General features: G+C 46.2%; 1 protein-coding gene across 1 annotated transcript; it reads right to left on the bottom strand.

The window, feature by feature from the left end:
• Positions 1-4,696: 4,696 nt before the first annotated feature.
• LOC142488532 (fatty acid-binding protein, adipocyte-like) lies at positions 4,697-10,891 on the bottom strand. Its single transcript, XM_075589019.1, has 4 exons — positions 10,636-10,891; positions 7,216-7,388; positions 6,688-6,789; positions 4,697-4,879 (listed from the first exon to the last, which is right to left on the bottom strand). Exons 1-4 carry the CDS (start codon positions 10,712-10,714, stop codon positions 4,829-4,831), a joined length of 405 nt encoding a protein of 134 aa, XP_075445134.1. The 5' UTR covers positions 10,715-10,891; the 3' UTR covers positions 4,697-4,828.
• Positions 10,892-11,580: the final 689 nt, after the last annotated feature.

The raw sequence follows: 11,580 nt of genomic DNA, 5'->3' as shown, positions 1-11,580 counted from the left end.
ACCTGTTGCAGCGATCACCAGGAGCCAGTCAGCAAGGATCGCAGCAGAACCAGCCCCTGTCCCCCTGCATTTGTGACCTACAGTTCCAGTAGTCTCTGCAGAGACCAGACAGGTAAGCCAGACTCAGTCGCTTTCTGACACTGACTTACTGATCCCTGTACCTGTTCCCTGTCCCCCTGACTCAGATGTGACCGGGGGGTGGCCAGAGTTAGGTGCCCAGTTTAGGGATGCGGTGCGATCTGATCCCAGCTTGGAGGGCATGAGACTGCGGGCGTCCGAGTCTAAGCCAAGCAAGGGGTCTGATTACTTCTTGTGGCACCGCGGGCTCCTATACAGAGAGCAAGGGACCACCGGGTTAGATGAGGTATGGACGGGGAAGAGACAGCTAGTGGTACCCTGGGAATATAGGCAGCAGTTGTTGCGGGTAGCCCACTCCATTCCACTAGCGGGGCATCAGGGAGTCGCTAGGACGCGAGCCCGGCTGCTGCAGCGTTACTACTGGCCGGGGGCATCAAGTGAGGTGGCAGAGTTCTGCCGATCCTGTGATGCCTGCCAGCGAGTAGGTAAGGCGGATTACCATGGGAAGGCACCCCTGAACCCGTTACCGGTAATAGGGGAACCCTTTCAGCGGGTAGCTATGGACCTCGTGGGACCCCTCATGGTTCCCAGCTGGTCAGGAAAGCGCTACATTCTCACGGTGTTGGATTTTGCCACCCGGTACCCTGAGGCGGTAGCACTTGCCAGTATGCTAGGGCAGTAGCTAAAGCTCTGTTAGCCATTTTCTAAGGTAGGTTCCCCTAGTGAGATCCTAACCGATCAGGGGTCGCAGTTCATGAGTGAATTGCTCCAGTGTCTCTGGGAGGCGTGCGGGGTGAAGCACCAGCGCACGACCCCTTACCACCCCCAAACCAACGGACTATGTGAGAGGTTCAATGGTACCCTGAAGCAGATGCTGCGAACATTTATAGAGGCAGAGGGAAAGACTGGGAGATTCAACTGCAACACTTGCTGTTTGCGTACCGAGAGGTGCCGCAAGAATCCACAGGCTTCTCTCCCTTTGAGCTGCTATATGGTCGCAGGGTACGGGGACCTCTAGACCTATTCCGTGAGGGATGGGAAGGGGAGACTACCACTACTGATACGCCTGTGCTTCAGTATGTGATAGATCTCAGAGACCGGTTAGAGATGCTCATGGGGTTGGCACAGGACAACCTTAGGGCTGCTCAGACCAAGCAGAAGACTTGGTATGATCAGAATGCCCTTGGCATAGAGTTCATCCCAGGACAGCAGGTACTTGTTCTCAAGCCCATTCAGGAGAACAAATTAATGGCTGCCTGGTCGGGACCGTATCCGGTACTGCGAAAGATGAACGAGTGCAACTATGTTGTACAGGTAGATGCTGAGACAGGGAGAAATAAGACTTATCACATCAACATGCTGAAGGAGTACATAGCACCGAGTGTGGCGTCGGTGCTGGCCATTTGCAGCCCACCGATGGGGGATCCGGCGAGCAATGCTCTGCCTGATCTCCTGGGGGAGGCTAGGCAGGGAGGTACCATAGAGCAGGTGAAGATAGGGGCTCAGCTTTGTGTCAGGCAGGGATCAGAACCAGGGCTATGCTAGAGAAGTATAGGGCTCTGTTTTCAGACAAGCCAGGGAAGACACACATTGCAGAACACCCAGTGCTGACAGGGGATCTGAGACCTCTGCATAAGCACGCTTATAGAGTGTCAGCAGAGGTGAAGGGCAGTATAGAGAGGGAGGTAGAAGAGATGCTGGCCCTAGGGGTAATTGTACCATCCCAGAGCCCTTGGGCTTGTCCGGTAGTCCTGGTGCCTAAGAATGACGGAACCACCCGGTTCTGTGTGGACTACCGGCAGCTCACTGCGGGCACGGTTTCAGATGCCTACCCAATGCCCTGCATGGATGAGTTGTTAGATGAACTCGCGGGGCAAGGTATCTGACGACTATGGATTTCAGTAAAGGGTACTGGCAGATCCCTTTGACCCAGGAGGCTAGAGAGAAATCTGCATTAATTACCCCAAGTGGCCTCTATGAATGTCTAGTGATGCCATTCGGGATGCAAAATGCACTGGCTATCTTTCAACGCCTGGTCAATCGCTTGCTGGAGGGTATGCAAGGGTTTGCAAGGGCATACCTGGACGACATTGCTGTCTTTAGTAATTCATGGGACTCACACTTAGTGCATGTAGCTGCGGTGCTAGCCAGGATTAAGGAAGCGGGACTCACGTTGAAACCCATCAAGTGCTTAGTAGGGATGGCAGAGGTATTGTACCTAGGGCACAGAGTGGGTGGCGGGCATCTTAAGCCAGAACCAGCTAAGGTGGAAGCTATAGTGCGATGGCCCGTTCCCAAATCCAAGAAGCAAGTCATGCTTTCCTAGGCACCGCAGGCTACTACAGAAAGTGTGTCCCTCAGTAAAGCGCCATTGCCAAACCCCTGACTGACTTGACCCAGAAGTGACAGTCTGTGCTGGTAGTCTGGTCTCCTACCTGTGAGGTCTCGTTTCAGGCATTAAAGACTGTACTAGCCAGCGCTCCTATACTTGCTGCTCCAGACTATGCAAAAAAAGTTCCTGGTGCAGACTGATGCCTCAGACTTTGGCATTGGTGCTGTACTCAGCCAAGTGGGGGAGGAGGGCGATGAGCACCTGGTAACATATCTAAGCCGCAAACTGCTGCCCAGAGAGGTGGCATATTCCACCATTGAGAAGGAGTGTCTGGCCATAGTGTGGGGCTCTAAAGAAGTTACAGCCTTATTTGCATGGCAGACATTTCACAGTAATAACTGACCACAATCCTTTGAGTTGGTTACAGATGGTGTCAGGGGAAAATGCTAAACTTTTGCGCTGAGTCTTGCCTTACAGGAGTGGAACTTCACCATCCAGCACAAGAAGGGAAGTGAGCATGGTAATGCTGATGGCCTTTCCCGCCAGGACAGCCCTCAGGATTTACTAACTTCAAGAGTTGGCAGGTCAGCCCAGCCACCGGACGGGGTGGTCAGGGCAGTCCGTGCGTCTTGAGTGGGGGAGGTGTGAAGGGGAGGAAAGGGTTAATACCTGATTTGCTATGCATTACTGTTGTTGCCCCGTCCCCACCATTTTTATTCCCCATGTGCAGGCCATTCCCTGTCTGCGAGGGTAAAAGACAAGATGCATTGCTTGCCATACCCTCTAACCAACACATGATAGCAGATCTTAAATGTAAGGCAGGATGTATTTTTTTGTAAGTCCAAGCAGGAATTACTTGGACCTCCAGCTGTGATATGGGTGAATGAGCTTCGGTATTTTTATGACCAAGCCTCAAAGGGTTGTAATTATTTTTATGATGGAGCCTCAAAAGGCTCCAACAGATTTAGAGTCCCCCTGTCTAAAAGAGTGTCAATTATGACAAGACCCAGAGGCCCATAATGTATACAATACTGGCATACTGATGCACAGCAGATGTCAGGCTAGTGACACCTCTAAGTCAGAGACCAGACACAATGGCCCCAAGAAATGGGTGTAGCCCAGGTATGCTAAGTGGCATGGGCGTCAACCTGACCCATGCGCCCTGCCCACCGGACAACCCTTTTGACTGGTCTTATGAACTGTGGGTCACTTGGCTATTCGTGGTTTTTTTTGTTCCCACGAGGGGATTGGATCCACATGTTAAACATAGCTTTGGCCAGGCTATAACTGTGGCTTCCCAGGTATTTCCCAGTGTTATTCCTGAATTTTAATCCATGATGTAAAGATGCAAGACTTTGTTCCAGTACAGCAGCAACCAGTCCAGGAGTGAAGGGGTTAATAACCACAGGACTTTTAAAACCAAGGCTGCATTTCTTGCACCGGCAAGCAAAGGACAATTTTTCGTTCCAAGGACAATTTATTTCGTTCTCTTATCCCAGTGAGTGTTGTTTTAAGTGTATTCTGCAGATGTCATGTGTTTGTCTTTAAGGAAATAAATCACAATATATTTTTCAACTTGTTCTGTTCAATCAAGTACCCAGAAATATAAATGTGTTGATAAAAGTTGGTGTCATCGTGACAGTGTGCAACTATGCTGATGTGCGGCTAAGTACCGGCCGCTATGATGGGCAGTCAGCCATGTATGATGTCAATAAAGATGCCCTTGAATCAAAGACCCTTCTTGCCCGAGACTGGAGTCAATCAGGAAGAAGATGCACCCAGGAGTTCTCTTCCAGAGACTCCTCCCTGCTATCGTGGGGATCTGGAAGGGATGGAGGCGCTGTACCAACTGTGAGTAGAACTCAGCACCACCTCACACGCCTGTCATGGTGAAATCCCCACTACCAACGAGCGGGAGACTCAGGAGTCCAGTGAGCCAGCAGGTGCACCACACAACATGACATGTAACAGGGGGGGGAGTTTTCACACCTAGGGGCCTATATGAGATTGGGTAGGGGTCAAACCGTTACAGTAGCAACTATGTGTGCCATTATTAAAGGGTTATCTGAAGGATACAACTACCTTCAGTCAGTTGAACACAATCGCACCCAAATATTGCTGGTCATCATGGATGTGAGTTATCCCTCACTTTTAGGTCCCTAGTTCTGCCAATCTTTGGTGCAGAACATGCAGCAATTTAATTCTTGAATATACGGGATAGTCTTGTACGCAGAGACTTATAAAACGAGAGTACAGACAAACAGACTGAGGTCAAAAATCTGTGTTTTATTTTTTAAATTTTTTTTATGTGTCATGGCACGAACGGTCACAGGCAGTTTTTGGACCATTGCTCATTGAACTGAGCTTATTCTCTTTTATAGTACAGTAGCTTCCAGCCTGTTGAGAAGATTGCAGGTTTCATTTTTTGGCGTAGACTCGAACACATTTCACATCTCCCATAATGCAGGTCTAGAAAGTAAAGATGAAACAAAGTTAAATAGGTCATGCAACTTCTATAAACACATGGTTGTTCCAAGCACTCCAGAAATCGCAGCAAGTTGTATACAGCTGTGCTTTTTTGCACGAAAAAAAAACCAAAAAAAAAAAACCAGCAGACGGTACAACGGAAAGTGTTCACTTTGTCAGAGTAGAGTCCCTATTCTGAGGCAAAATAATTTCAGACTGAACATTTGGTGTGGTAAATGAAAATTACATCAAATAATGGGGGGAAAGGAGGGAGTTTGTCTGGAGCAAGTTTCCCTTCCCCTGATCCTGTTCCTCCTCCCCCCCCCCGCATACCTCTGCTGCAGCAGGAGGATGTGCAGGTGAGCGTGTCGCCGGAGGCTCCCGTTGCAGGGCGCTGCCATCTTGGTATTGCTAGTGCATGCGCAGTGCAGTCGCGCATGCGCAGGGCAGTGTTTGTTGGGCAGCCATCTCGGGACTCTGCGTGCATGTGCAGTGCAAGCGCAGACAAATACAGCAGGACTCCGCCCCCCAGCAGCCCAAGGGGCTGCAGCCGTCTGATCCCAAACAACAAATCGGGCTGAAGCATTCCCCTGCAGCCAGGAATTGATACTTTTGGCATGCCTGGGACATCGCCAGTCGGAAGAGGGACCTCTGAGGAGCAGGTAATGTCCAGGGAGCAATGCTCCCCTGTACTAGGCCTGGATCTTCCCCCTTAAACCCCAGCTAAGCCCCGACTCACTGTAGCTTATGGCCGCTATAGGGAAAGCCCATTATCTGGGACCTTTCCCCAGTAGCAGCATAGTCAGGTACAGCACAGATGAGACTTCACGCGGTGACTGTGGCTTGTGGTCAGGGACCAGACCAGTGACACGGTAAAGACGGTAGGGTGATATTATCCACGCCGGAATTCACCCCCACGCGGAGGCCAATGCCATCACGGGCGACAACGTTTGATCAGACGGATCCTTGTTATTCTGCAACACCCGGGTTCGGCAGCCCCAGGCAGGTACCTAACCAAGTGCACCAACACTCCACAGGATAGCGCTATCTCCAACACTTTGGGAGGGCCTTGACATTGGGGAATGGACATCAGGGAATTGGTGCTGGCACCCAATGTACTCTGGGGACACTCACTGTTGATTTCAGGTTGGGGCCTATATGACTGTGGTACAGGTTACCTCTATTATTGTGTAATAAAGGTTGTTAGCATAGATTTGTGTGCGTGCATCATTAGTATTGTTCCTATAAGAGGACCATCCCACCCTGTTGGGATTCCTTGCAGGTGGAGACGCTGTCACCCGAAGAACCAGGTACACCCCAGGCTCCCAGCGGCAGAGGTTCTGGCCTTCTGTGAGCCACAGGTAACGCACCAAACACACTGTAGCCACCACATCTTCCATGGGGGGGAGTGGGGAAGTGTGTTACATATGATAAATCCAAACGTGCTCCCATCTTTTAAAATATCCAGGATATAAAATTAGATAAAGTGCCCTGTTTTTTTTTTTTAAATGGCCAAATAAAATACATTGCAGACTTGGGGGATTTATGGGTTATATTCTATACACTGCAAGATCACTGATCCATATGGTCTGACACAGAAGCTCCATTGACTTCAGTGGGGCTTCCGTGTCACCTCTAAGCTTCTAGAATATGCCCCTTAATATCAAGGCAGAAGGGGTGCACTACTGGGGAAATTGTGATGAGATCACCCTTTTAATCTCTATGGTGCCAATTTTGTTGCACATTAAATGCATCACATGCCTCCTTACTCTCCTCCATGCTTATATTTCATCCTCGCATGAACCACTTACCACTATCATTTCGCCATCTTTCACTTCCCGTGTTATCGTAGTCTCTTTGCCATCCCACTTCTGCTTCTGACACAGTACTCCATTGTCTAGTGTGACCGTGGTCTAGAAGGACACAGGAGAAATAGGAGTCATAGGTTAGGGTCAAAGTTGAGTGAAGGCATGATTTGGTGTTCTCATTTTAGATTGTAAGCTCCATGGGGCAGGAACCTCCTTACTTTAATCTGTCTATCTTCATATATACAGTATGTACTCATCATACAAGATGTGTCCTCGCCCACATTTTACACTGCCACAGAATAGGTTGGCGCTATAAAGATACTCTGGAAAGATGTCCCGCCCTCTCACCCCCCCTTCAAAAAACAAAAATACTGTATACAAAGTCAAAACTTGCTGCCAAGGACACAATACAGGTTCAGATTTGCTCCAGCCAATAGTGAGCTGCCACATTTTTGGTGATCAAGGAGTTGGGGGGCAGGAAGACACCACTAATTTGGCCAGCTCCGAGTAGTATGTATTTTAATTGCTCACCTTGGTTTTCCTGCCATCTGCAGTGGTCTCATCAAACTCCTCTCCGATCTTGAATGAACATTCAGACTTCTTTAAAGTGCTCACAGTTTTTATAGTGATCGTGTCCCCATTCTGAGAAATGGTGCAATCAGGTTTCAATGCACATGCTGCTTTCCTTGTTATCAGGCCGACTCCTGCAAATATCATATTTTTAGTCGGATGAATAGACCACTTGCACTATAAAGATGTTGGCAGTATCAAAATCATTGAATTGAAGAAGACCAGCACTTCATAGCAAGTATATTCACAAAGTAGACTTTGGGCAGAATATATTGGAATCAAGAACATGAATGCCTGCATTACTGATCTTTCATGGGAGGTATTGTCTATAATAGCATGCGAGTACTTCCATGAACAAGACATACACGCACTGTAATTACAGAGACCATGATCAGGACAGAAGCAGAATTAAATACAATTACCAACAGATGGTGCAGGATATATAAAAAAGGCAGCAACAGCAGACATTAAACACAGACAGGTGACGAGACAGTATCCGAATGGTAACTAGACTGGTCAGAAACCAACGAATAAGAGATACCAGTCGGAATGAAGATTAACCCATTTAGCACAGGAGAGTCCATGACAATTGTAGGTATGGTTAAAGAAATCTATCGCTGGACAAACACAAACATTTGTTGTTCCAAATGATCCATCAATACCGCTAGAGGTCTCAACAGCTCCTTTTAAAGGATCTGTCATGTTGACATCAAACATGCGATGCATGGATTAGGATTTTCTCTGCCTCCCTCCCCCCCCCCCCAACTTATTATAAATGACCAAATGGGTTGATTGTTCCCAGCAATTAAAGTCCTGGTTATTTAGAATGATTGCATTTTACCGTGGGCTTTTAATTTCCGATAGGCCCAGTTTGACTATAAAAATCTGCATATTGTGAGGTAGGGTGTTTGGCCATATTGAAAGGTTCACTGAATTAACGCAACTAATTTATAGGGAAGAACAACTCAACTTCAAGGGAATTTACTTCAATATTCTATGCTTACACATGTAGTAGCTTGGGGTTAGCTCTTACCAAAGAAAGAGTAGACGTTCTCTTCTAGTCACCAAATATACAATGCGTACTGTATGTATTCCTTAGTGTTGTATGAAGGGACCGCCCTTTACTAAAAGCAACTAAAGTTTGTTCTGCAATTTCCCACTCTACAAGTTTTCCTGAATTAACCTAAACGTCGGGGTCTGTGTGTGAATTAGTCTGTGCAGAAGCATTTGCATCTTTGGATGATTTGTGCCATAAGTATTTAGGCATATGTATACAGTTGTAGAATTGGTCAAAGGTTTGTGCTACACATTTGTGCTCAAAAATCCTTCTGATGCCACCATTGAGGTAATGAGCAAACTAGCACAGATATTTGGACACATCTTACATATACCTGCACCCACATGAAAATATAACTCGGCCCTAAGCTCCTCCTACTTGCTGCCTATATTACAAATATTATTGTAGACAAGAAAATGGTGCAAAGACCAATACATGTGACTTGCAAGTTTAGGGTAGAGAAGACTGGTTCTTTTATTTCAAATGTGACCAAAGTCACATATATTAATAATAATAATTCTCATGTATAGTGCTGCTAATTTTACGTAGCGCATTACAGAGACTTTTGCAGGCACATGTCCCTGCCCCGTGGAGCTTACCATCTATGCTTTTGGTGCCTGAGGCACAGGGAGATAAGTGACTTGCCCAAGGTCACAAGGAGCCGACACTGAATTGAACCAGGTTCCCCTGCAACAAATCTCAGTGCCAGTCAGTGACATTACTCACTGAGCCACTCCTTCTCCCCAAGAGCTTTATTAAATGTAAAAGTTCTTTTGTAGTGGATGTCCTTATCTGCCCCTGTGGATATCAGTAGGTGGGCCGTACTAGTCACCCCCTCAGGGTCAGAATTTTGGAACATACACGCAATATCAGTCTAGGATTAGAAACCCATAATGTATCTTTGCATTTTAAATTTTCACCATTCTGATCCCTCCAGTCTTAAATATATGGGAATAGAACAGGTGTCTGCCCATTGGAGGGGTGGGAATAGGACAGTAACTTTATCCAAAAGAGAATCCTTTTGAATTTATCATTTAAAATACCCTGAACACTAAAAGGTCGATTGACAAATGCCTTTTGGAGAAGAAGAAAAAAAAAAAAAAAAAGAGAGATGGATAGAGAGAGAGATGGATAGAGAGAGAGATGGATAGAGAGAGAGATGGATAGAGAGACTTGGGGGCCTATGCAGAGAGCAGCGCTAGAATAAATTGGAGAGTTTAAGAAAAAGTAGCTTTAATGGAGAGTTTTATTCTCCATATGCAGAAATGGGCGAAATCCGCTATTTTTAGCATTACTGCATGTGGAGAATTGTAAATGAGGAGTTGAGCGCAGCTGAAAGGGAGAAAAAAAAATCGCGCATTTTTTTTCCCTATAGCCGGCGAGCTCCTGCTTCTTGCCAACTTTAGTTGGAGAAAATTGACGAAAATCGCGCCAAAAACAGCCGCTAGATGGAGCGCGCCTTTCTGAATTTGGATATTTTTCAGACTGGCGAGATGTAGGTTCTCGCCAGCCGCGTGGCGAGATTTATAAATAGAAAAAAAAATGGCGCTTTTTTCATACCTCGCCATTTTCGGCTGTTTTTAGCGCGATTTTCGCCGAAAAATGGCGAGATTGTTAATAGCACTGCTCTCTACATGAGGCCCTAAGTCTGCCTATTTTTTATTTTGTTTTTAATCATGCCATGAATTCCAGCACAGACAATGCTGTTCAATATGTAGCATTTGCTGCTACATTGATCCGGTTTTGCAGATCTTTAACAGATACAGTATAACCACACGTGTTACCAGAATCATAGAATACTTCTTGTGGGAGTGATGTGAGCAGGATCACAGTTAGAAGTTACATTGTGATAGCAATTCAAGTAGGAACTAGAAATCAATAAATTAAACATTTCTGCATGAAAACTGCTGCATATTATTGTAACTGAATTGCTACATTACCTGTATTGCACAGTATTTTTTTTAATTGTTAAAGGAACTGTTCACATGCACAGCACATGAGAAATACAATTAGAAAATCTAAAATGCAATGTACAAATAATCAGACTAAATAGGTTCTTTGCATCACACAGCCACCGATTGCAAAGCAGTTAAGAACAGGTTTCTAGAATGTATTACTAGTGATGTGCACACATGGTACAATTTAACATTCATTGGATTTATTTTTTTTAAATCACAAATGAACACATGAAATTGTCAATTTAAGTTACCAATACACACTTTGGACAACTCTAGTAATTTTACAACATAGCTCATTGGCTTGCAAATCTACAAGATATTCAGCAGGCGATACTCAAGGGTAAAACATAAATATTCAATCCTTACCTGCTGCTTCCATGTAAGCATCAAAAGCATCTTTGTTGTTCTCTTTTAATTTCCACGTTGCCAGGAATGCATCACACATGGTGGCTGGTTCCAAGAAAAATGTCCTGACTAGAGCACAACAGAAGTCAAGCAGACAATGAGGTAGTAATAGGAGTGAGAAGGTCTTTTAAAGCTGCACCAGGCAGAGGTGTGATTATGTCAGCACCAATACTCAGTCCAGCTGAGAAACCGCCCTCTGCCCTGTGTAGCTGATTCAGCACTTGAAAGGAACTTGCTACTAGAGAATAAGAAGCATTAGAATACCCCTCCCTGATTGTTTCAACAAGAAAGCAGTTGTTCCAACTCCCCTTTCCCAACATCTTTACTCCACACCCACTCTGCATGTTACCACAGCAGGGACTTATCAGTTCCTTTTTTTTTTTTACTGATAAACAACAAAAATATTTAGTGACATATTGTATTAGATGCTCTGCTAGTTTAGACATTAAACCTCTCATTGCCTCGATGTTTCCCAGCATACTACATACATTGTAAAAGTAAAAGTTAGCCTGCATACTGTAATCCACCCTCCCCAATCCGCACCCCCCCTCCTAAGACCCGGCATCAAATGATGCTGCTGTGTCATGCGACGCACGTCACGTGATCCCGCAGCGTCATTTGACACATGTTGCCATGGCGACGTGTCGTGTCACATGACCCCTGGCGCTGCGTTGCCATGGCCACGTGTCGCTGAAGATGGCAGAAAGCACGTGAGTTACAGAGGCCTCACGCCTCTCCCGGCATTTAATTTAAATGCCTTGGGGAAGAGCGCGGGGCCTCTGTAACCGCCACGCACCCCTGCTGTAATCTATAGTTTATTTTCTCCTGTGATTTCTCTGAGGCAATTTCTATTGCTACAAACCTACTGTGACTGTTCACCTTGCACAATATCACATTTCCTTAATT

Source organism: Ascaphus truei, chromosome 2 (genome assembly GCF_040206685.1).
Source record: "Ascaphus truei isolate aAscTru1 chromosome 2, aAscTru1.hap1, whole genome shotgun sequence".
Taxonomy (NCBI): Eukaryota; Metazoa; Chordata; class Amphibia; order Anura; family Ascaphidae; genus Ascaphus; species Ascaphus truei.
The sequence above is the reverse complement of the archived record's forward strand: the minus strand, read 5'-3'. Positions and strand labels throughout refer to the sequence as shown.

Excerpts from the sequence above, each read along its gene's own strand:
- LOC142488532 (XM_075589019.1), bottom strand. The coding sequence starts at position 10,714 with ATGTGTGATGCATTCCTGGCAACGTGGAAATTAAAAGAGAACAACAAA. Across the intron at positions 7,389-10,635 it reads TGCTTACATGGAAGCAGCAG|GAGTCGGCCTGATAACAAGG; the intron begins GTAAGGATTGAA and ends TGATATTTGCAG. Across the intron at positions 4,880-6,687 it reads AAGATGGCGAAATGATAGTG|ACCTGCATTATGGGAGATGT; the intron begins GTAAGTGGTTCA and ends TTTACTTTCTAG.